The 26,925-nt window shown below is 37.6% G+C and overlaps 1 protein-coding gene across 1 annotated transcript in view; it reads right to left on the bottom strand.

The window, feature by feature from the left end:
- LOC123872183 (Down syndrome cell adhesion molecule-like protein Dscam2) overlaps positions 1-26,925 on the bottom strand; it is a 121,102-nt gene that overhangs the window by 13,170 nt on the left and 81,007 nt on the right. The window contains exon 3 of the mRNA XM_045916359.1: positions 13,501-13,669. Within this exon, the coding sequence (XP_045772315.1) occupies positions 13,501-13,669 (169 nt within the window). The remainder of the gene's footprint in view (positions 1-13,500; positions 13,670-26,925) is intronic.

Here is a 26,925-nt window from a genome sequence, read left to right as displayed (position 1 = left end):
AAGAATACCTAATCGTTTACCTTTTATAGAAGGTAACTGAATAAATTAGGGAGTATCGCAAAAAAACGCTATTGTTACCGACCTTTGCCCAGTTCCGGAGAAAAGGTATTTAGGGGAGTTTTATAGGCAGTTACTCGCTTTCCTATAAGATTAAAACGTGACAGCCGACCCCGGGGAGACGTCTTATCGGCGCTACTGCAACATTCATTTTTATGGAAATTGGACTTTGTTCCGAAGGTCGTTACTATTAATTGATGTTTAAAGTTCGCAGACTATCTCATTTTTGCTAAATACGATCTATCAGGCAACAAGAATTCGGATGTGACCCTATGCTAGAGTGAAAATTAATTTGTGAACCAGTGTTAAATCTACGGGATTCAATTTGTATCCTATACTAGGTAAACATAAATAAAGGACTTTGTCCCTGAAACACAGATACATCTATGATTAATTGTCCTGAGTGACTGACAGACAGACAACGCGCAGAGAGATAAGAAATATACTATAAAAGGTAGACAAACCCCTTTTTAGCTAATTTTACGGTATTTGTTAGAGGATTTTCAGGCTCGACGTAAAAAAACAATAATTGTCAAGGACCCAGAAATATTAAAGTCATAGATTTGGAAATTTGCTTGATTGCTTTACGTTGATTCAGAAAAGCATAATATAAAAAATGTATACTACGAATATCAATATCTTAAGTATAAGAGCCATTTATTGTATTCCAACACTTACAAATACTGAAAAATATAGTGAAAACCACAGTAATGTTTACTTTTCAGTCGTACAAAGCGTGCTGGAGTGGAGGAAGCGAGGTATCTAGGCAAGTTGTAGGCGTACGTGCCTCCGAGGCTAAAGCGCTAATTTGCGCTGCCGAGTCCCATGCTGTCCCACTACAATATTGTCGTAGTCATGTTTCCAAACCTTGTCACGTTATTTCTTTTATGAAAAATATAAATTCAGTTTTATTAAAGTTGTAAATCGTGTTAGAGATACAAAAATACATTATACCTACCAAACATTCAAATTTTTTAAAATCCAAATTGACTTGTGTGAACAGCTGGTGCAAAGAGACGTTTTTCATGCAGTTTTTTGAGATATATAAAAATGTTTTAAACAAGAATAAATAATTTAATACTTTGAATAGAACCTATAAATATAAAAATAAATATAGCGTTTTAGCTCTTTGAAGATTCTCTTACAACAACAAACTTCCGAAAAATTGATAAAAATATGTAAGTATTTTTAAAATGTCTATAATACTTTTGAACATGCGGCAAGCTAGGAAGGCAAAATTTCAGCTTTCTAGGTCTAAGGGTTTCGGGTGCGCGTTGATGAGTCAGGATTTTTCTTTTTAAATATTAATTAGATTGTGACCGATAACATTTTAATCTCATGGCGTAATGAAAGCCAGCGGATAGAAGTCCCTTAACAAGCTCCTCAGCCGAAAATGTAGCCGTACTCAATAAAGCTCCGGTTCGCTTTAAAATTCATAGCCTCGTAAAACGCTCATGATTGCCGAACGAGCATAAAAGAATATTAGGACTTACGTAATACCTACCTATTGTACGTTTAGGCTTAAATAACTAACCGAGCTGCGATGGCTTAGAGGGTAAATCGTCTGTCTTCAGTCCGGGAAGTGGGGGGTTCAATCCCGGACACGCACCTCTAAATTTTCGGAGTTATGTGCGTTTAAAGCAATTAAATATCGCTTGCTTTAATAGTGAAGGAAAACATCGTGAGTAAACCTGTATCCCTGAGAATTCCCCATAATGTTCCACATAATGGATTGTTTTGAAAATCCAAGATGACGAATTTCAAAATGGCCGCCATGCAAATTTAAAAAAATTTACAATGTACATTGTGTTTCTTGTACGATGGTACGGAATCCTTTGACTCGTGCTAGAGCGGTTTTTAAACTTCATACACTTTATAGGTCCAGCTTAATCCAAAGCTCTAGTGAAACAAAGCTTCCCATTTTGGACAGATCACGAGCCCTGGGGGCAGACGTTAAATGAACGACCGAAACTGGACCATTACTGACGTCATCAACCCTTTATGCGCCGTGCATCGCCGAATTGACAATTATAATTGCTCGTTCGAACGTAATTGTACGTACCTACCTACTGCGTAGTATCTAGCGAATACCTAGTTAACTAATAGTTGTGGGCATCTATTATGAAAATAATTGTTCTATAATATAATATTGCTAAAATCCATTTTAAATCCAAAAATGTATATTCTTAGGATTCCCTACAATTGCTAATTGACACCGGCTCCAAAAATTTCATTATAGAACTACAACATAATTTATTCAGTAATAAATTAAATTATTTTTTACTTTTTATTGTTTTGTGGTTATTGGAGTTGGTTTTTAATTTTTTTTTAATTTTACAATTTTTAGTGGCCCCCTGTATTAAAATATATTAGGATCGCGAGCAATTTACTCTTATCCATTGAAGAGTTCTGTTCACCATCTCCGAACACCATCTGGAAAGTTTTTTTTTTTTTTATAGGAACACATACAGCATATTACAATACCACTTAGCCAATCATTTCTAGATGTTACAGTCGCCCATAAAGTGCTCACTAATAGTCTATACAATCTCAATTCTGTGCGGGAGTTAGTAGGTTAGTCTAAGTAATTAAATTAAGTAAAATTAAATTACAAGAAGTTAGTATGTTATCAAGTATTTATAAAATAGTTATGAATAGTGGATATAGTAATAATGTATATAGTATAAATCACGCCTTTATAAGTATTATTTAAAAAAATTAAGTTCATTTACAAATTTACTAATTTTGTGTTGAAATTGGTCTAAAAGTACATATTTCTTATTATATTTATCGCATGTTCTCACTAAAAATCTATTATGGCCAAAGTTCGTGTTGATTTGTGGAAGACAAAAGGTTTTTACGTTTCGTCTGGACATTCTGGGTATGAAGTACATTATTTTACTTAACAAATAAGGAGAATCAATAAGATCATTTACAATTTTATATAAGAAGATTTGGTCCTTGTGTTCCCTTCTGAGTTCCAAAGAGATTAATTCGGTACCATTAAAGGAGTTAAATCTTTTACGTAGACATCTTAAAAATTTACGTTGGATAGATTCTAACATATTGATATAAACAGCGTATTGTGGATTCCATGCAGTAGTTCAACACCATTTCAAACAAAAAAAAAACCAAATCGGTTTCAGGCGTGTTCGAGTAATCGGGGAACATAGATATAAAATAAAAAAGATTCCGACGAATTGAGAAGCTCCTACTTATTTTAAGTCGGTTAAAAAATGGGTCACATTAAATAAGTCAAACGGCTGAACCGATTTTCTTGGATCATAGCTAAGAACACTTTGGATCAACCCACCTTTCAAACGAAAAAACTAAATTAAAATCGGTTTATTAGTTTAGGAGCTACGATGCTACAGACAGATACACAGATACACACGTCAAACTTATAACACCCCTCTTTTTGGGTCGGGGGTTAAAAAAGCTTTCGTATTGAAAGAGTAATCATACCTAGGTAGGTACTTACCTGCGTTAAATAGTTCAACAAATAGCCGAGTTAGTGCAGAACTAATCGCGGTCAGAGCCACATCTAACAAAACGGCTTCAAAGTTGGGATTTCACCGCAAATAGGAACTTCGCTGTACCGCCTCTCTGCCGCCCAGTTCATATTTATTTCACAGATGAGCAATAGGTAAGTTTCATACTTCCACACTAACATTATAAAATGCAAGTGTCTGTCTGTTGCCTTTTTACGGGCCATTAGTTTACCTAATTTTAACTAAATTTAGTACAGTCAGGTACAGCTAGTTCGGGTGCAAACCTGGTTTTGTTGCTGACTGTACATTGGTAGCTGGATATATCGTGGATAGACTACTTTTTATCCCGGAAAATCAAAGAATTCCCAAGATTTTTACAAAAATTAAATCGACGTGGATGAAATCGCTGGCATCATTTGATAATAATAGTCATCATTATCATCATTATCAACTCATAGATATGCTGGGTCTCTTGTATGGACTTCCACACGCTACGGTCTTGCGCCGCCTGAATCTAGCGGCTCCCTGGGTTTGATGTCTTTAGTGTGGAGTTTTCCATCGCTGCGTTTTCAGGCGCAAGGTTGCCATACTAAGGCAGTTTGGGAGTCTAATGTGTATCGGCTTTGCGTACTATGTGCCCTGCCCATTTCCACTTCAGCTGTGCAACTCGCTGAGCTATGTCGGGTACTCTGGTTCTCCTAAGAATCTCCTCATTTCTGATTTGGTCACATAGAATACGAAATGGTACCATCCTAGAAATCGTTTTAGTGTCAAATTAGCAGCAACGTAGTTTGCGATGTTGGTAATGCAATATACTGTGTCCGGGACTTATCCGGTGTGGGGTAGTCCGGGGTTAACGAGTGAGCGCCGAGGCGTTGACGAGAAGGGGGTGAATGCATGATCGAATACTGTCGCCAATGAACCAGGCCTTCCAATATATCGGTTCTTCAATATGACAACGCTTTGAAAAATGCTTTTTTTAGAGACCCGTGTCCAGCTGTGGACTATATCAATAACTATGACGATGAAATTGTTAACAAAGTAGACACATATTATAATGTAGTCATATGAATTCACCTCACAGCTCGTTGATAGTCAAATGACAAAGGCCGCAGCAGCTCGGCCGCGCAAATTGTACTGAATTAAGCTCTCAAGGGACACGAGTTAAATTAAACGCCGAAACTGCATCACCGTCAGCTCACTGCGATGTGATGTTATGGCACAGTCTATCAGACCAGAAGAGAAAAGATTGTCCTACAATTTTAAAACTTGGTATAATACATAGCCTAGGCTTTTTTGGAACTAGATTATGATTGCGATTTTTATATTAACTAGAAACTATTTTTTTTTTAATAAATGTAGCTTTGAGCACGGGTTTTAATTATTAAGTCAAAAGTAATTTAGCCGATCTGAAAAGTTTGAAATTAGACCAATCGACCAACCTCAATTTCTCCGAAGGCTTTCATCGATAGCCGCTTTGAGATACAAGTTTAGTTAGTTGGTAAGTCCGTTAAGTAAGATTACCATAGCTTAATTAATATAAAATATTTAATACTAGATAATGCCTACTTCATCGGCGTGGATTTAGGATTTTAAAAATTCCGTGGGAACTCTTTGATTTTCCGGGATAAAAACCTATAAATAGCCTATGTCCTTCCCCGGTATGCAAGCTACTTCTGTACCAAAATTCGTCAATGGGGCGTGAAAGGCTAGCAGACAGACAAATAGACAGAGACACATACAGATAGACACACTTTCGCATTTATAATATTAAAAGAATAGATAGGCACAACATCATCTCATTCAACGCGCCATCAACTCCGATATTTTTAACCCCCGACCCAAAAAGAAGGGTGTTATTTTGACGTATCTGTGTATCTGTCTGTGGCATCGTAGCTCCTTAACTAATGAACCGATTTTAATTTAGTTTTTTTGTTTGAAAGGTGGCTTGATCCTGGGTGTTCTTAGCTATGATCCAAGAAAATCGGTTCAGCCGTTTGAAAGTTATCAGCTCTTTTCTAGTAACTGTAACCTTCACTTGTTGGGGGTGTTATAAATTTATAATTTACACTTGTCAATAAAAAGTTCAACGAGTCGATCTAGATGCTGGGGTCCCAAAGTGCTGGAACGGCGAAAACATTATAAAAAAATGTATATGAGAATAAACCGTTTAACCAAGTGCTATAATATAATTATTCAAAACAAATTTTACTATTAATATTGGAGAGGATTTAATGAGATTTCATATCAAAATCATTTAGTAACGTATGCTACTAATTAACCAGTTTAACGGTCGCTGTTTACCGCTGGCCCAGCGTGGTCGGTTTACAAAGTAAAATTAACGAACGGAATAATTATATTTCATGTTTACGTGAAAAAAGCTGTGGCGTAGCAATTATTACAACTTATTATTATTTTCATATTTATTATTCTGGCTTTATTAAATAACAATGTATCAATACGCATAATATTTATTTACTTTGGCTTGTTATAAAAACATAATATTAGATTACTGTTTTTTTTACCTGATTAGAGCGTCAAAGCAAAAAGTTTTTTGGATTTAACACATAAGAAAAATTCGCCCTTGACTACGATCTCACCTGGTGATAAGTGATGATGCAGTCTTGGTACGGGTTAACTTGCTGGTAGGGGTATGGCAGTCATATTATTATACCCATTGACTCGGTTACTACGGTTTAATCGCTGCATAATGTGCCGGTAACTAGCCGTGCCTCAAAATCTAGACCAAACTAGATCTAAGTCAATTTAGAAATTATAAATCATACTAGGTGATGCCCATAACTTTGTCCGCGTGGATTAAGTTTTTTAAATCCCGTAGAAACTCTTGATTTACCGGGATAAAAGTTCTTATGTCAATTTCCAGGATATAAACTACCTCTGTACCAAATTTCATATTAATTGGTTAAATAGATAGGCCTTTAAGAATTCCGTGGGTTGGGTACTCTTTGATTTTCCGAGATAACAGTAACCTATGTGCTTCCCCGAGATGTAAGCTACCTCTGTACCAAACATAAAAATCGATTAAACTGTTGGACTGTGAAAAGCTAGCAGACAGACAGACAGACGCACACACTTTCGCATTTATTAATATTAGTATGGACTAATTGTACAATTAGTTTGTATAATGTAGTAATTGTATAATTACAAACAGCTTAAAATACTTACTTAAATAAATAGAGACCCGGGTTAAATTCAAATCGCTCAGATTAGTCAATATCAAAATTTCAAACTCCAATAAAAGTCCAAAATTTATGTTATTGTTCAAACAATGCGGGACAGATCCAATGGATCGAGAGATACAAAAATCGGCGACAATCTCTATGCATAAACATTTTTCTGTAACATCGCCGATTCAGCCGCTTGTATGATAAATGATTGATAAATTATGTATTATGATCGCAGGGGCGAACCTTTTACATGGTAAAAGTTATCAGTCAGCGGCGAATATCACTACCCATATTAAACATGCGAAACTGTGTTTTTTATTGGTTTGTCCTCCAATCACGCTTCAGTGGAGCAACGGATCTTTTGGATGGATGTGCTAGACCTGTAAAGTGATGTAGGATAATTTTATCCCGGAAAATCAAAGAATTCCCACGGGATTTTTATAAACCTAAATCCACACGGAAAAAGTTGTGGGCATTAGCTAGTTCATTATGATAATTATTTCGCTAATGGCTCAACCCGCCCCGGTTGAGTTCAAATAGATTTTTTTTTTAATATTTTTAGTCGGGGTCTGCGTTAAAGAGAAGATAATTACAAGTATAATCTCAACTCTTTGACACTCTTTTTGGTGAGTATTTGAGAAGATAAAAAATGTTAAGTAAAGGTAGAGATCCTAAATAATGCATAAATTAAGCTTTGAAAACATTTGATTTTGATATCCCCTAGTCTAAATTATAAAATACCAAAATCAATATAAAATTATTATGTCTCATATATTGGGTATAATTATATAACGAGGCAAAGATGTAAATCTCGCATCCGCTTATAACTTGAAGCATATTATAAGCTCAAAGTTCATAGGGGCGCCTGACAGGTGCACTTTATCTTTGTTATGATAATAACGTCTGCGAAGCGGTGGCGGCTGCAGACCGCAATGGATTATCTTATTTATATTCATAATTTTAACTGGATCACAATTGTAACTTAAAATTTTGTTCTAAAGTACTTTGTAAAGTTTATATTTTAAAAAACGATAGTACTACTCTGTTTTATTCGAGTTCGTTTCGTTAAAACACTAAAAACTTGCTGTTGGCGTATACGACCTTCTGAACGTATACACCAACGCAAGTTTGTCGCATCATATTATATTATATCGCATTGCATCAAACTTAAGTACCAAAAAAGTATTACTAATCTGTGGGACATAATTCCCAAACTTACGTCGATCAGAGTCATGTCATTTATCTATTTTATAACGGGTCTCATGTTATCTTTGCATCGTCGTATCGATAAATTTTACTTTTTACTTAGATCTGAGATTTTAATGCGATATTTATTATGCCCGGGAAACTACTACGATAATTGGGAAACGTTCAGCAGTGAGGAATACTACGCAAAAAGATAAATAAATCGTGTTTAAAAATCCCGCTATCGTTTATGACTTGTGCCATTCAAGAACATAGTTCATAGGGGCGGGCGACAGGCGCACTTTGTCTTCGTTAAGGTAATAACGTCTGCGAAACGGACGCGGCGTTATAGTGCAATGGACAGCCCTGTGTCATAGCTGGGCCATAAAACGAGCGTGTTTTCATGGGAAATGAGAACTTTTATGGCGCGTTACATAAATTTGTATGCACCTTGTAAAGTGCTCTGTTAAAATTTCAGCGTGTTTTAATTACCTCTGTAATTGTGAATTCTTTTTGTCGTTGATATGGATTTTATCACGTTTTATTTACAGAATAGCCATCCAATACAAGTCATATTTTATATGCTTTAGTTTTAATTAGTTTGTGTGGTGTTGCGTGGTGGTGGTGCGTGTAAATTTTTTGGAGGCTGGCTTTTTCTGTATATTTAGCAGTGGGGGGCCAGGTAGTTGACATCGCATTCTGCATGTTGCACCATACAGACTGTAGCAGATTATAGCAAATTAAGCGTTTGATTTGTTGTACTTATGTTATGGAGTTTCGCTAAGTAACGCCTGCTTCTGTACAAATGTGTAAGTAAATGCATGGATACATGAATATGTATCTGGGCGGTCTGGCGTCGGACGCAGCCGGGTCGTTTGGCTTGATTACGGCCACGCCTCGAACTGCGAGTGATATCAGTGATATGCGACGGACATGTGCTGAACGATCTCTCCTAGCGCCTTTCAGTAATCAAAGGTCATAGATAGGAGATTTTTTTTTAAATTCAGAGAGTTCATCCCTTGACCGCAATCACCTGGTGGTAAGTGATGATGCGATCTAAGATGGAAGCTTACTAACCTGGAAGTGGTATCGCAGTTTTCATTAAACCCATACTTCTTTGGTTACTACAAGGCAACGTACGGGAACGCTAAATCGCTTGGCGGCACGGCTTTGTCAGTAGGGTGGTAACTTAGCCACAGCCGAAGCCTCCCACCTGACCAGAGAAATTTTTCAATTCTAAAGCCCTGCCGGGTAATGAACCCGGGACCTCCCACTAATGAGACCATAGCGCTTACCATTACGCCAAGGTGGCCGTCAAAACTTGGAGGATTGTAGGATACATACACACACGTAACCTATTCCCTACAGTGATCATCATCATGATCGACCCATCGCCAGTTCACACGCGTGTTCCCTTAATGTGTCCCTGAATCTACAAGATTTGAATATTATATTTTCTCTCAAGGTCATTGATAACGAACGTTTCGACGCCTGTTTTATGCGCGCTTATCAGTTTACGGCTCAATGAACCGAGCGGTATACTGCTACATTAAACAATACAGTTACTATTATGGTAATGAGAATATTGATCACGTTACTAATTATGCTGTAATCATTATTATTCTACGCGATAGCCGAGTGGTTAAGACATCTGCCTCCTGATCAACAGGCCGGGTGTTCGATCTCGGGCATGTACGAAGTTGTGCGTTGCGTTTGTATGTTTTAGGCAATTAAATATATGCTTACCGGTAAAGGAACCATCGTGACGAAAAGAAAAAATTGAAACGATTTTAATTTTTTTTTTTTGTGATGTAACCACAAATTCACGATTCAGATTTTTTCCTTTAGAATAGAATAAAATATATTTACCACTACTTGCTTATGCTATAAAATCTACCTACCCGCCAAATTTTATGATTCTAGCTCAACGGGAAGTACCCTATAGCCTTTCTAGACAGACACGACAGATGGACAGACAGACAGACAGAAAAAAAAGTGACCCTGTAAAGATTCCATTTTTAATTTTGAGGTACGGAACCCTAAAAAGGACTAGACTAAGTAGGTACTTATACAAACAGCAATCCTATTTATGTAAATAGGATTTAATGTGATGTGTTTGTAATGTTAGCATTTGACACATTTAAATAATGAAGATTACTATGGCTTGAATACACTCAAAGTTTCCATGAACTTTAAAACGATAATACCAGGCTTAGTTGGAACTTAGGATTATTCGACAGTTTGATGTCGTATATTAAGCCTTAAACTATGAAGTTTGGGATTTGATCCTGTAGAATGTATTTAAGTCGGTTGGAATATAAGCAAAGTTTTGTGGCATACCTAACCCAAATTGAATTATGTTGTTATTCCTTCGATGAATTAAACATTTTATTGGATCATAACCGAAGAAAATATTTAATTATGCGGCTACTCAATAATAAATTTTACTGTAAAATCGAGCTATTTTCTTAATATAGGTACTTAGTTTAAATTTTGTAATAATATCTAGTTACATCCATTCATAGTTTTATGTTTATGTCTTGTGAATAATGTTATTATCTACTCTAGCCCATTTTAACTGACTTTCAAAAAACTGTTGTTCTCAATTCGGTGCGTTTTTAGGGTTCCGTTCCTAAAAAGGAAATAGTGTACATTAAAAATTTATCACACCCCCGACAAGTGAAGGTTACAGTACCTAGAAAAGAGCTGATAACTTTCAAACAGCTGAACCGATTTTCTTGGATTATAGCTAAAAATACTCTCGATCAAGCCACCTTTCAAACAATAAAAAACTAAATTGAAATGGGTTCATTAGTTAAGGAGCTACGATGCCACAGACAGATAAACAGATAGACAGATACAAAGATACACAGATAAACACGTCAAACTTATAACACCCCTCTTTTTTGGGTCGGAGGTTAAAAAAAAGGACCCATATACGATCGCTTATACCCAGAGAAAATCCTGTGAAGAGCTCATTCATTAGCTAAAGAGAATGAGTCGTAGATCCGAACACCCAATGTGACATAAAATCATCCGTCACTCTGTCAGAGCAGTATTACCATGGTATTACCGTCGAGTACGTATCAGAGGGACATCATTCACGCTGATCTGTGTCACTGTTCCTATTATCCGTTTCACGACTGACGGGCACTGCGACGTGTCTGTAGAACGTAGATATTGTAGATCAAAGCCACCAAAGCTTATTTAAGCAGTGATGTTAACAATGCCAACAAAATAAAGATAATAATTTATTACACATAAGATAGATTACAAGAAATTTAAATATATAAAAAGAAAAGTCCTGACTCACTCACTAAGTAACTCATTAATGAACAGACCAAACCTTTTTTATAATAATATATAGTTTTATTGCTATCTCTTCTTCGGCACCTTACAGAAAATTAATCTAGTATTCTCATATTTTTATTTGATTCTGGCCTGTTAAGTAATGTGTCACAGTACACAGTACCCATAAGATGTGAAACGGCATACAGCAAGGCTACAGTGGGCTCTAATCCAGTCGTCACGGGAAAGATTAATGCGTGTCACGACTCACGACTCACAACCGACTCACGGGCGAGCGGGTTTTGTTTTCCTTCCTTTTTGCTCCCGACTGAATGAATGAGTGATGTCCTGCTATCGCTCCACGGACCTTTATGGGCCTGATTATTTTTTGCGGCCCTTTTTTGTGGGGTAACTGTAATTTGCTCTATACTCTGTGTGTAACATACACAGAGCAGGGTAGGGGTTTTTTGCCGATGTAGTTTTTCTCGATTTTTCCGGCCCTACGATACACACATAATGTAGGTATCTTTGCTAATATTTGAAAACTAGATGATGACGTGACTTTGTTATTTACTATTTTGAGTGCAAAAATTAGCACTTCGAAACTTAATACTTCGCAAGCGGATCCTTAAATCGAAGATAGATTTCGCATATCCGCGATACCTTTTTAAGACCACTCCCACGACAGCACACACCATGAGATGGATGAAGAAAAATAAATCCATTCCGACTTATATGTAGTATGAGGTAAGTATGGCATTATTTTTTACCCCTTTATTGGCGTGATAAATTTGTATGCCCGTACCAACAGCTTTCTAGTGCTAAGAGTCTTTGATTTAAGCCATGAATGGACGGGCGGACAGATAGATGAACATGGCGAAATTGTAAGGGTTCGTTGTTGACTACGGAACCTTAAAACGCTACTGGCAGGCAACTGTTCAGTAGGTCATTAATTTGGTCCTTAACCGGATTAGCACCTTTTAATTTAGATGCTAATGACTGACGATGCCGGACCCTTGCGAAAGTTCATTTGCCCTTTGACAACTTTTATGTTTCTAATTTACTGGTTCAAGGTTACTTTTTCTGAATAAGTTTATAATTCTGATAAACTTTTCAAGAACTGACTTTACAGAAATGGGCGTTACTATAAGGAATTTCAAGATGTTAAAGTAGACTTTTCATCAGAAGGAAGAGGAAATATAACATGGTTATAGTTCTACATTTTATATTCATATTTTCATCTAATTCCATCAACGCACATTACTTTCGACGTTCTGACACCGAACAAAGTTGACGAATATCAGGTAGTAGTAGTTATTTTACAGTAGGTACCTACATAATTTACCTAATGTAAGTATAATATTTTTTTCGGACAAAGTTGCAGGCATCAGCTAGTTCCCCATAATGTTCTCAAAGGTGTGTGAAGTCTGCTAATTCGTCTTTAGCTAGCGTGGTGGACTACCCTTCTCATTCTGAGAATAGACCCGTGCTCGATAGTAAGCCAGCAATGCGTTATAATATGCATGACTAATGTGAGATGAGGCTTGAATCCCGGAGTAAGTAGGGCATGAAGTGCGTGGCTATCGATTTGCGTTGCCGAATAATTAATCAATGCATTGCAGTGCACTTCCATGTAATTAAGTGCTGTAGTCGCTTTGTGCTATATAGTAGAAACATTAGTACATAAGTGCAATGGTATGTACATAATATAGGCAATTTACTCATAGCCGTTCCTGTTAGGATATGCATCGGGACCAAAAACTAGACGGGGCTATATAGTTTCTATAGTTTCTGTATTCCACCATAAGTTCTAAATGCCTGAACAAATTTAGATCCATGGGGTATAGTTAGAAACTTTATGCCATCCCAAGTGACACTAGCTATGAGTTTTTGTAAAAAAAGTTAATGTGGTGGTTGCATGGCGCTATTTTCAATTAACCCTATCGGCAATGCCGCGCCGCCAAGCGATTTAGCGTTCCGGTACGATGCTGTGTAGAAACCGATAAGGGGCTTAAAAAAACTGCCATATCCCTTCCAAGCCAAGTGGTGGAAGTGCTGGGATAACCAACCCTTACCTTTGTGATGTGTGCCACAGCTTGACAAAATAAACGTTTTCCTTTTTTCTTTTTTTCTTTCCGAAACAAAAGATATTCTTTACGAGACTGAAATGGCTGCTTGACAGGAGACTGGTGTAGAAGATATGCTCATCTATTAAAGGATGAGAGCCGTGGCAGAGGCTCTATGAACAGCTGTAACCAGGACGGGGGGGCTGGAACAGAGTATAGTCTCACCTGAGTCCTGGCACATCTGACACCGGCACGCCGTCTTCAGTCAGCCAAGTGATGGTGGGCGCGGGTGTGCCGTGCGCCGCGCAAGACACGCTGGCGCCCGTGCTGTTGGAGAACGAGAGCCGTGGCGGCGGCTCCATCAGGAAGATCAGCTGGCTGCTGGACGGGGAGGCTGCAACAATGGAAATAAGCTTGGTTGAAAATTGAGATCAGAAGATTGATTGAGATCACATGCATTTTTTTTTCTATTCCGATACAAGTGAGTCCTTGATTGCGATCTCAACTGGTAGTAAGTGACGATGCAGTCTGGGTGTGGCAGTTTCATTAAACTCGTTCCTCTGATATCTAACTATTCAAAATCGTCATTTGTAAATGTTTATTTGACTCGACGTTTTTTTTTTCTACTTACTACTAGCATACTTCAACTGAAGTATGCTCTATTATTAGGTACAGTGCACATTTGCGATTTTTTTAAATAGTTTTTACAGTTCCACCTGCATTTCAGTAGGTAGGTACAGTAATATGAGGCCAGGTCGGCAACTTCAGGCAAATTGTACAGGAACAACAATTTCACACGTCGGCTGAGCCGGGAATTGAGTGGAATCGCTCAAAGGCTCGCTGTAGGCAATTACGACTTCCCTTTATTGACGAATAAAAGCAGTATGTAAATACAGATCCCGGGAACAAAGCCTACGCTTAACAGCGTCTAAGCAATTAAGGAGATTAAACCGGGATAAAATAAGATGTGTTTGTTGTAAGACGAAATGCCGAAATTGTCGTCTACTTCAAAGGAGCTTAAAACAAAAGAGATAATAATATGAGGTCTGTAAATCCTTGGTAGTACAATTTTATTGGTAAAATAAACCATGGATGGATGGGACCACAATGAGGAATATAAGTTTAATGACTGATTGATCTATTGACGCACAGCACAAACTACTGGACGGATCAGACTGAAATTTGATATACCGATAGCTATTATAATGACGTACACATCCGATAAGAAAGGTTTTTGAAAATTCAACCCATAAGAGGATAAAATGGGGGGCTGAAATTTCACGCGGACGAAGTCGCGGGCGTAAGCTAGTATGACTATGCATAAAGACTGTTACTTTTAAATAAGTATGTACTTTGATTAATTTTAGAGTACCTTTTCATTTAAATATTAAACTAACAACTAAGTGGAATTCCACATAAAGCGGCCACACACGCACCCAACACAACTACGCGTAAAGCCCACTAATCCCGGGAGACATTATTAAAATTCCAGGAGGTCCTTTGTTCTGCAATAATTGTCCCGGCGGCGAGGGACTTCAGCCACGGATCGCTTTTGATGTCGCCGCCTGAAAACTTTGCAAATTACTGTCCCAATAAATAGGATTAAATAGTAGTGATATGTTACTGTGTTTAGAATTCATAATTTTTCCATTTAATTCCGAAATTTTGAAAATGTTTGAAAGTTGAAAGTGAATTATCGCTATAAGTTCAAGAGCAATATTCATCATCATCATAATCAACCCATCGTAAGCTCACTACTTAGTTACGAGCCTCCTCTCAGAATGAGAAGGTCCAGTTCCACTATGCTGCTGGTCCAATGCATATCGGCAGATTAAACACATTTTTGAGAAAATTATGGAGAACTAGAGGAGGCCCGCGACTTCGTCTGCTTGGATTTAAGCTTATTTTTTAAGCTCCCATGGGAACTGTTTGATTTTCCGGTATAAAAAGTTGTCTATGTCAATCACAGGGACGCAAGCTACCTCGATACCAAATTTCGTACAAATCGGTTAGGCGGATGAGTTTTTGGGAATCCCATGGGAACTCTTTGATTTTCCGGGATAAAAAGTAGCCTATGTCCGTCCCCGGGATATAAGCCAACCCTGTACCTTTCGTCAGAATCGGTTAAGTTGTTGGGCCATGAAAAGGTAGCAGACAGACAGACACACTTTCGCATTTATAATATTAAGTATGGATTCTCGGATAGGTTTTCTCAGGTTAAGTATTTACCAAGTGATATTTAATTGCATAAAACGAATATAATAGTTCCGAAATCGCATGATTGCTAATCTTTTTAACCCCCGACCCAAAAAGAGGGGTGTTATAAGTTTGACGTGTGTATCTGTGTATCTGTGTGTCTGTGTATCTGTGTATCTGTCTGTGGCATCGTAGCGCCTAAACGAATGAACCGATTTTAATTTACTTTTTTTTGTTTGAAAGGTGGCTTGATCGAGAGTGTTCTTAGCTATAATCCAAAAAAATTGGTTCAGCCGTTTAAAAGTTATCAGCTATTTTCTAGTTTTCTTGTAGAAAAGAAGGTTAGATAACTCTTACGTTCATAATATTCAAGTGTCAATTGACAAATGTCAAGCTGTCAAGATGGACGTTGCCTAGATATACATAATTATTTATTTGAAAATGATTTGTCGGGGGTGTTGAAAATTTTTAATTTACACTTGTTCATTTCATTGGTGACCACCAGTAGGTAATAACAGTAAAATTAACGACTTTTAACGACATTAACGACTTTGCTGAATTTTTAACCTCGTCAGACGCGCATGCAATAACTCCGCGAAAATACCCGTTGTAAAGTTAATTTTATTTCCAGTAACAAAAAGTTAATATCGAGCACCTGGCGGCCGGCGAGCGGACGTTCATTGTGGGATGTGTGTGTGTGTGTGTGTGTGTGTGCGTTGCGGGGTTACAGCTTCGGATACGGTGGCAGTTACTCTTTATAGGCGACGTAGTCAATTTAAGTACAGTAAGTACTGCCGCTTTTATAAGTCGCTTGCCTATCGGTCTTTTATCCATACTAATATTATAAATGCGAAAGTGTGTCTGTCTGTTTGACCTAGAAACATGAAGTTTAGCCTGTATGTACATGTTATAGCATAAATAAAGGAAAAGTCCGAAAACCACGAATATGTGGTTACATCACACAAAAAAAATTAAAATGGGTTAGCAAAAAATTTAATATATAAATCACATATAGATGGCGCAGTCCGTTATTAACTTGCAATGTTCTACTTAAAAGTGTTCTGTATGACTTGTTCAATGCGACGGAACCCTTCGTGCGGGAGTCCGACTGGCACTTGCCCGGTTTTCTTTAATCTACCAATACCTTTTATAATTGCTAGCAGGGAATAGACGTACAACGGTTGACTGAAATACAATCTAGAGATACGACCGCTCTCAAGTGCTAGTCAGCCATCAGTATAATCTTAAGTTTCTAAGAGATACTATCGTAAACTTTCTATTGCTGGAATAGAGAACAATTTTCAATAATGGTAGTTCAGAAGTTAGCGGCTTAGAACTATCTCGAGTGCTTGGTGTAACTGGCAAGTTACTCAGTACTCAGTGCGACGAGGGCGCCAATTTAACTTTTGTATCGCTGCTGAGATTGGCTGGTGTCAAGAGACATGATAGTTTGAGGTCATACCTGATTACTGACACTTGGAGGTGCTTTGGACGTGAATTTGTAACTGCTGTACTAACGAATACATGTTCACTTTCACAAATTGTTATTTTTTTTGAGAAAATCTTTAATTGGCCATATTTCTGTAATTAACGTTTAAGAAACTTATAGTAATATTTCGCTGTAAATTTTCCTATCCATACTAATATTATAAATGCGAAAGTCTGTCTGTCTGTCTGTCTGCTACCTTCTCATGGCCCAACTGTGTAACCGATTCTGACGAAATTTAATACATGGCTAGCTTATGTCCCGGGGACGGACATAGGCTACTTTTTATCCCGGAAAATCAAAGAGTGTCCACGGGATTCCCCACTTAACCGATTAGTATGTTTGGTACCGAAGTATGTTGCTTCCCTGTAATCGAAAAAGGCAACTTTTTATCCCAGAAAATCAAACAGTTTCCACGGGATCTATAAAAATCAAGACCCACGCGGACGAAGTCGCGGGCATCCTCTAGTAGTAAATAAAATAAATACATCATGCCCATCATATTCACACACCTTTGAGGACATCATGGAGAACTCTCAGGCATGCAGGTTTCCTCTTGATGTTTTCTTTCACCGTTAAAGCAACTGATACAATACACCCAACCGGGATACATACTCTATAAAAACTTCAACTTTCAGGAGATACAGCTCGCTGACAGACGGGCGGACAGATGGACAGTGGAGGCTTAGTAATAGGGTCCTGTTGGCAAGCTTCGGGAACGGAACCCTGAAATACTATGCTGATTTAACCAACGCACTCGGTCCATTTCCTCTATTATAGACCAAAATATTTTCACAGTCAGTCTATATTATGTACAATATTCTGAAGACAAGGAAAATAATGTTATTTCAAGGGTCAATCGAAGAAACAAAAATAGGGATAAGCTGATAAGAGCTGTCAAACTTTGTTAATAACAGAGTAACGCAAATCCGACCCTTTTGCCCCTAAACAAACGCGTAGCTTTTGCCATAGAGCGTGGTACAAGTAACAAGCTTAAATGAATTTATAAAATAAGTTGACCTACGTGAAATAAATATTTTCGATTTTTTTATTTGTTCCCATTCTCTACAATATTCGCACGCTATAATAGACCTTCTGTTACTCTAATTGTAATCTTGATTTATAGAGAAGCAGGTAATCATCTGTGTAAACTTGTAATTACACCTTTTATGTTATAATTTTTTTAGATTTATAGACTTGCACTTGGCTGCAATCAGACGTACTGGCAAGTGACGATGCAGTCTCAGATTTAGCACGCTTGCCTAGAAGATGTATATTCACTGTTGACTTGAAGGTACCCATGTGAAAAGTGGAGGGGAAATCAGCTGCTCCATATCCTGGCGGTTTCTGAGGTGTCTTACGAAATCTAACTGAAGCAAAGCTTATTACTGTATTGTAGTACTAAATTGTATGTAAAATCTAAAACTCTGTCTCACTCAATGTACGGGCACTGCCCGGCCATCAGGGGTAATTAATTAAGTGATTTCACTTTTTGTAGTACTCGTGAATTCCACCTCTCAAGTTGACAAGAAGTTACACTTCAATAACAGGTTATATCTTCCGTTTATCTCATGAACCATACCCCCTTGTCTTTGATATGCCACTACGCATGCAAGGCTTCGGGCTGGAATTGAAACCCGACCGTTGCCGACCCACAGTATAAACAGAGGCACAGTAGTCCGACACCTCCTTTTGACGGCCACCTTGGTGCAGTGGTAAGCGCTGTGGTCTTTATTATTATTAGTGGGAGGTCCCGGGTTGGATTCCCGGCAAGGGTTTAGAATTTTAAAATTTCTAAATTTCTATTCTGTTCTGGTGAGAGGTTTCGGCCGTGGCTAGTTACCACCCTACTGACAAAACCGTGCTGCCAAATGATTTAGCGTTCCGGTACGATGCTCTGTAGTAACCTGTAGTATGGGTTTAATGAAAACTGCCATATCCTTTCCAGGTTAGCCCGCTTCCATCTTTGACTGCATCACTTATCACCAGGTGAGATTGCAGTCATGGGTTAACTTGTATCTGAATTAAAAAAAAACCTTTGATCTCGTGGTCATCATTTACAACGAGAGCCCTAACTGCCTAGGCCAGTTGGGCTCACTCCTTCGTCCCACACATATCGCATGATTGCTTTGTCCAGACGGCTTAGTCAAACTGTATGTTATGTCACATCCTTACTCGGTGGCTCGGGCCACGAATCCAATACGACTGGCCCTACAAAGGAATTATGGGCCAATTATTGACAATTGCCAGTTTACACTGTTGAAGGGTAAAGGGTGTCGGAGTAACGCTATGAATATAAATAGCTCGCATTTATGTAGAGCTTGTACCTACTTGTAATCGAAATTTTCATCTAAATGTTTCGTTTATGTTCTAAAACAAAAATATAGGCGTTTTGTTGTCTCAATCTATTGCTGAGCACGGGGCTCCTATAAAAATAAGAAAAATTTAGGTCATAGTCCACCATGACAGCCAAGTATAGATTGGCGGATCTCACTCTCTTTTTGGAGAACTCGTGAAGGAGGTTCAAGCCTGCAAGACCGAGTGGAGCAAAAGCAAAGGTGGCAAGCGAAGCGAGTCGGTGACCGCAGCGAACCGGAGTTCGAGTCAGTGAAGCTGAATGAAGGGGTGACGGAGCGAGTCTTCTGGCGTAGCCTATTTAACATACTTGACACACTTGAGCTATAAACCGCACCCCTACAAAAATGAGTCAATCAGGTGTCAGTCATATTATCAGGTATATCTCGTGGCGATAGGTAAGTATAGGGATCAAAAAAATATGCTTAGTATTGAGAACGTCCTATTTTTGGAATTGGGTTAAAACTATTAACTTGTCTTAGAAAACTACAATTCTTACAAGAATAGATGTAAAGCTATCTTGTTAATTCTCGAGAGATCTTAAAGTCATTACCGACGGAGCTTTTAACCCGAGAAGCTGTCACTCAACAGCTTGCTTCACTTTACTGAAGCTTACAGCTTTGCATACAGCTCTCTCAGCTTAGAACTAACCTCAAACACTTTAGGTACTTATTCTGTACCTAGGATTAAGTTTCTGAGTAGGTAAACAGTGCTCAGAGACGTAATTCTTTATATATACTACCATACTTAATAATATAAATGCAAAAGTGTGTCTATCTGTCTGTCAGTCTGCTAATTCACGGCCCAACAGTTTAACTGTTTTGATGAAATTCGGTACAGAGTTAGTTTACATCCCGAGGAAAAACATAGGCTACTTACTTCCTAAACTAGAAAACTAAACCTAAAGAAAACGACGAAGTCGCGGGCAGCATCTAGTACAAAGTAGGATCATGATGATGATGATTCAGTCAGTCGAAGCAACTGTAGCGACGTATTTACTAACACACACAAAGAACTATAACACACATTCAAAACACTATAAAAATAGATACTATATACATATATTATGATGATGATGATGCTCCTATTATATGACATGGATGTTGTTCGTCTAAAATAAAAGGAAAAGCTGACTGACTGACTGATCTATCAACGCACACCTCAAACTACTGGACGGATTGGGCTGAAAGGCATGAAGTTACTATGACGTAATATCCGCTAAGAAAGGGTTTTGAAAATTCTCAACCTTAACCTTAGATAAAATAGGGGTTTGAATTTTGAGCAAACCACGCGGATAAAGTCACGGAAGTGAGCTAGTTTATAATAACATGTGCCTAATCTCATCACATTAATTGAACAAGTGTAAATTAAAAAATTATAACACCCCCGACAAGTGAAGGTTACAGTGACTAGAAAAGAGCTGATAACTTTCAAACGGCTGAATCATTTTTTTTGGATTATAGCTAAGAACACTCTCGATCAAGCCACCTTTCAAACAAAAAAACTAAATTAAAAACGGTTCATTAGTTTAGGAGCTACGATGCCATAGACAGATACACAGATACATACGTCAAACTTATAACACCCCTCTTTTTGGGTCGGGGGGTAATAAATAACACTTAAGCCTAAGGTTAAGAGTCTTAGCGCTTTATGAACTCTGCGGTCGTCACCAGTTTAATGTCTGCAGTGACGACACGGAGCGCTCGAGTATCGGCTGTGGGACATAAAACCGTTGATCCTTCAGTTTACGATGTCGGAGACAAGGAGACTCATTTACTGAATCTGTATAATTTTATATATTTGTTTATTACACTGTTAAAATGTTACAACTGCCAATACTCTGTGCTCATAAGTACCTATCTACATATAAGTATTTATATGTATAAAAAGAAAAACTCACTGACTGACATCTTACAGCTCAAATAAGAGATATAGAATAGCTAGGTTTCTCTCTTAGACACTCAAGATACAAGCTAGAGAAATTCAAAAGCAATTTTAATAAACCATGCATTCACGCGGACGAAGACGCGGGAAAAAACTAATATCACATAATACATGTTGTATAATAACATTATGTTATAATGCAATGTAGAGCCATGATAGTTTTGTGGTTAAAACATCCGCCTCCTATTCGGTGGGTCGGGGATTCGATACATCTAACTCAGTAGAGGGCGATGGGTTCATCATGATGATAGTTGAATCGAATTCCTTTTTAACAACAGCTACCTACACAAGTGTAAATTAAAAATTTATAACACCCCCGACAAGTGAAGGTTACAGTAACTAGAAAAGAGCTGATAACTTTCAAACGGCTGAACCGATTTTCTTGGATTATAGCTAAGAACACTCTCGATCAAGCCAAATTAAAATCGGTTCATTAGTTTAGGAGCTACGATGCCACAGACAGATACACAGATACACATATACACAGATACACACGTCAAACTTATAACACCCCTCTTTTTGGGTCGGGGGTTAATGAATTATTTCGTTCAAGAATAAAACAACAAAGTGAGTGTCATTCAAAAGGCTGGTATTGCTAGTCTGAAACATCAACATTTTAAACCCTGTTGATATACCAATTTGTCTGCACTCCCATTGTTCGGTCGTCACTCCTCCCAGCTTTATCCTACTGTAGGACTAGTATGAGCTTACACATCTCGAAAACGTTCATAGATTTCGAGTATCAAAACTCTATCACATCAGAAGAAGCCTATGCCAGGAAGAAATCACTTTAGTCTCCTGTATTTTTATCATTTGTAATATATTTTAGCAATATTTCTTTTCATAAATAACTAGATACACCCAACACATACCTAAGTGGAAACATTAAATTATACAAATTTGTAGTAAGTATCTACTGAATAAACGAATTTAAACCATTATTATCTTTGGGCTTTAGGTAAGAAGGACTCACATTCGGAGGTCTAAGCGTTCGATTTTATTTGCTCGTGCTAAAGGTGCTACAGAAAGCTTCTCTGAGGTGAAACAAGTGTTTGGCTTTTTTGCGTGTATTGTTTCTTGGCAGTCTTTTCGCTCGTTTTGTTGACTGGCTATGACGTCTCGACTCTCCACTCTGTTCTTGAATCCCCTATTCATGCGGTGTAAATACTTGTATATTTGTTGCAAAGGGTTGGATTTTGTCTCTTGAATAGAAGAATGTAATCTTGCTATCAAACCAGACGTAAAATACACCCTAACACAAAATACAATGTAACAGGGATACTTTTTCTAATATTCCTTGTCAGTCTTGTATGTCTAACGATGGCTGGTTTTTTTCATTGAATATAATAATTACCTTCAATAAAAAAAACATATTGTTGTCTGTTTATTGAAAAACTGTAAATTGGCTCTACTAGGTGAGGAAAATATGTTTCACTAGCTGATGCCTGCGACTTCGTCCGCGTGGATTTAGGTTTTTAGAAATCCCTTTGATTTTCCGGGATAAAAAGAAGCCTATGTGCTAATCCAGGGTATATTCTATCTCCAATCTAAATCTCAGCCCAATCCGTCTAGTAGTTTTTGCGTGAAGGAGAAACAAACACACACACATATACACACACACATACACACAAACTTTCGCCTTTATAATATTAGTGTGAAGTGTGATTGCCCCTGTAGATTTTTTCGTAACATAAATATAGCAAATGTAACATTCATATTTGAATTAGCATCGGAGAGCGAGCTGGTGGATGCTGATCCTTTGCAATGCAGATTTGCTGCTTGATAGACCACCGCACCGCGCCGCCGAGACAACCACTTTACACTGGCGTGAGTCCCACCAAGTCGTATCACTGGAGAGTTCTTATGCATTGTAAAGCAAATATTATGGAGGATAATAAGGATTTGTACTCGTTTTGCGTTTATTTAGGACAAGCTGCTCCGCCCCGGCTTCGCTTGAGTAGAATTTTTGAAAATCGGTGAGGGGGTGGAATTTTCATAAATCCTGAAACACGTACTTTGCTTGAAAACCCATTTTCATAGATCATTAAGTAACGTGATATATCTTGAAAATGACGGATTTTCATATATTTTTAAACCCCGACCCAAATAGAGGGGTGTTATAAGTTCGACGTGTGTATCTGTGTATCTCTCTGTGGCATCGTAGCTCCTAAATTAATGAACCGATTTTAATTTAGCTGTTTTTATTTGAAAGCTGGATTGATCGAGAGTGTTCTTAGTTATAATCTCAGAAAATCGGTTCAGCCGTTTGAAAGTTATCAGCTCTTTTCTAGTTACTGTAACCTTCACTTGTCGCTGGTGTTATAAATTTTTAATTTACACTTGTCATCCTCTATCGAACAGTCACGGGCTAACTTATCAAAAAATAAACCAAAAATGTGTTGTTTATCTTTTCAAAGATAAACATTGTAAAATTATGTATACTGAATTTTAGAAAGAGATAACGGTTTTGTAGAGCGTTGTCTCTGTCGGTAAGACCGACATACGTCACACAGGTATGAGTAACTGAGATGACGCTCTATGAAGCCGAAATCTCTTTAGATGTGCAATATTTCCTGCCGGCTACTGTGTAAGCTGTATGATATATCAAATACTTAATTAATAATGATTACACTATTCACAATGTAACAGACAATCTTCGCTACAATTTCTACGTAGCTCCACTACTAGCACTCGAATAATAATTACTGCTCAGGAATCACCTGCATGCACATTTATGCTACTACCATCTTTATTTTCACATTTAATAGAGGCGAGAATTCCTTGCAAGAACATTACAAAGAGACATTATATAAGTCGCACGTAAATACAGCTGTATTTAATTACTGCGAGGGCCGCCAGAGGTCGCTGCAATATGAGGTCGCATCCTGTCTAGCCGGAAACACTTTTGCACGAAGAATGGTACTTTCTTTAATGGAATAGAGATTAGTTTTAAGATTGTAACTTGCCTTGAAAAAAGTTTAGATAACATATCACACTGGGGTAGAGGAGATTTATTTTGCCCTCAATAATATTATTCATAACCTGTACATAATTTCATTTATCTACTGACTTATGTCCGCGACTTCACGCGCGTGGACAGTTTGAAACCTCTATTTTACTCCCTTAGGGGTTGAATTTTCAAAAATCCTTTTTTAGCGAATGTCTACGTCTATTTTTTTAATTTATTTATTTATAAGACACGAAATAATCCCTATAAAATATATCTCGCCAAACTGCATCGCTTCTAGCTATCTGCATGCCAAATATCAGCTCGATCCATCCGGTAGTTTGAGTTGTGCGTTGATAGATCAACCAGTCAGTCAATCAATCCGTCAGTCAGTCAATGTATTTAGATAACATTGCTTGTATTTGAGTAAAAATGGGGAAAATGTTGGTAATTTTAACTAGTAGTACAACAAAACGATACAAACGCTGTAAGGAATTCGATTTGTTCGCATGGCTACCTCCGAAAGTGCCTATCATCTCCGACGTCTGCCGATTCTATTTCCTGTTCGCTCCTCTGTTGGGAAGCTTTTTATGGGGTTATAATATTTTCATAAAAATAGCTCTTACTCATAACACTTACATATATACATAGCACTTACATACATAGCACTACATCCGCCTGGATTTAAGTTTTTTTTTAAATCCCGTGGGAACTCTTTAATTTTCCGGGATGAAAAGTTGCTTATGTAAATTTCCGGTATGCAAGCCAGCTCTGTATCTTTCATATAAATTGGTTAAACGGATGGGCCTTTGAGAATCCCGGGGAAACTCTTCGATTTTCAAAAGAGAAGCTATTGTTTTTTAATAACATGGCTAACAATGGTTGTAGATTAAAAAAAATAACAAAAATATTTATTTTATGTTGGCCAATAAATTATAATGGTTCGATACTCAAGACCACCAATTCGGAAAACATAAGTATAATATATTTTTTACAATAAATAGATTCTGGTTCAAATGTAAAAGCCACGTGTACAATACTAGCTAGTGTGTAGGGTCTCTACTCTCTGCATCGCGTCGTACATTGTTTACAATTCTTTTCTATATTCCGGAGCTCGGCGCTTTAATGCGGCGGTTATGAAAAATGCAATTCTTTTTGTGTGCCGTGTACCTGCCACGTGGTTCCGTACCTACTCTCGTATATTAAACCCGAGGCCTGCCGCGTGCAAATGTTTGTGATGTAAACGTTGAGTTGAAACGCATTACGGGAATAAAATACGTGGACTCGGGGCAACGACCTCTGTTCAGCAGTTTGTGCTAAAAATGATAGGTTTTGTAAGCGCAGCTAGGTATCTGTTGTAACATCTGTTGTGAAACCGTGAGCTTGCACTGACGAAATATTTACGTAAAAGTTTGTTGAAAACTCTCATTTCCACTTATTGTGGTAGGCATAATTTGTAGAAGAACTTGTTAACCGACTTCCAAAAAAGGAGGAGGTTCTCAATTCGTCGGGATCTTTTTTTTTTTTTTTTATTTTTTTTTTTTTTATGTATGTTCCCCGATTACTCAAAGACCCCTGGACCGATTTGGAAATTTTTTTTTTGTTTGAAAGGGTATACTGTGCAGGTGGTCCCATATAAATTTGGTGAAGATCTGATGAATATCTTCGGAGATGGAGAACAGAACTCCTCAATGGATAAGAGCAAATTGCTCGCGATCACTGTAATAGCTTAGTAAACAGTAGGGTTTTAACTGGGCATAGCATATTATAGTACAGTGGGGCCACTAAAAATTGTGAGATAAAAAAATTTCAAAAGAAAAATAAAACCGACTTCAAAAACCAAAAACACTAAAAAGTTGAAAATAATTTTTGTTTAGCTACACATGTAATGTACCTAGGTATGAAGTCGGGCGAGCTTCACTCTTGGATTTCTAATTTTGTTTTAATATGCTCGCTCGACTTCATACCTAGGTACATTACATGTGTAGCTAAACAAAAATTATTTTCTACTTTTTAGTGTTTTTGGTTTTTGAAGTCGGTTTTATTTTTCTTTTGAAAATTTTTTTTTGACAATTCAAATAAATCTCGTGTACAAGAATTCATCTTATGTCCTGCGAACGGAAGTAAAACAATTTGATAAGTAAGATACCCATAACACCTAGGTACAACCTAGTGGTTAAAGTGAAAGAATAAGTCAATCAAAAAACGAAAACTTCTGCTAGACCAAAAGAACATTTTTTACACTAGATAAGCAAGTTGCATGCGTGTAGGTAGGTAGACATTTAATTTAACATTAGCATTCAATCACACTAATATTATAAAGACGAAAGTTTGTGTGTATGTATGTGTATATGTATGTGTGTATGTTTGTAACTCCTTCACGCAAAAACTACTGGACAGGTTTGGCTGAAAAGAACGGAGATGGATTACACCTTGGATTAACAAATAGGCTACTTTGTATTTCAGAAAATTAAAGAGTTCCTATGGGATATTAAAAAAAATTATCTTCACTCGAACGAAGTCGCGGGCATCATATAGTTACACGTATGAAAGTTGCACGCGTGTAGGTAGACATTTAATTTAACATCAGCAGGTCCATAGCAGTGTCTCGAGATATAACGCGTAGATACGCGCGACTCCGCTCGGGGTTTAATTTCCTGTGCGCGAGTCTTGAATAACAATGGCCTAACGAAAGTTACGACGCTTCGAGAAATGTTACATT

The sequence above is a fragment of the Maniola jurtina genome, chromosome 2, assembly GCF_905333055.1.
Source record: "Maniola jurtina chromosome 2, ilManJurt1.1, whole genome shotgun sequence".
NCBI lineage: Eukaryota > Metazoa > Arthropoda > Insecta > Lepidoptera > Nymphalidae > Maniola > Maniola jurtina.
The sequence above is the reverse complement of the archived record's forward strand: the minus strand, read 5'-3'. Positions and strand labels throughout refer to the sequence as shown.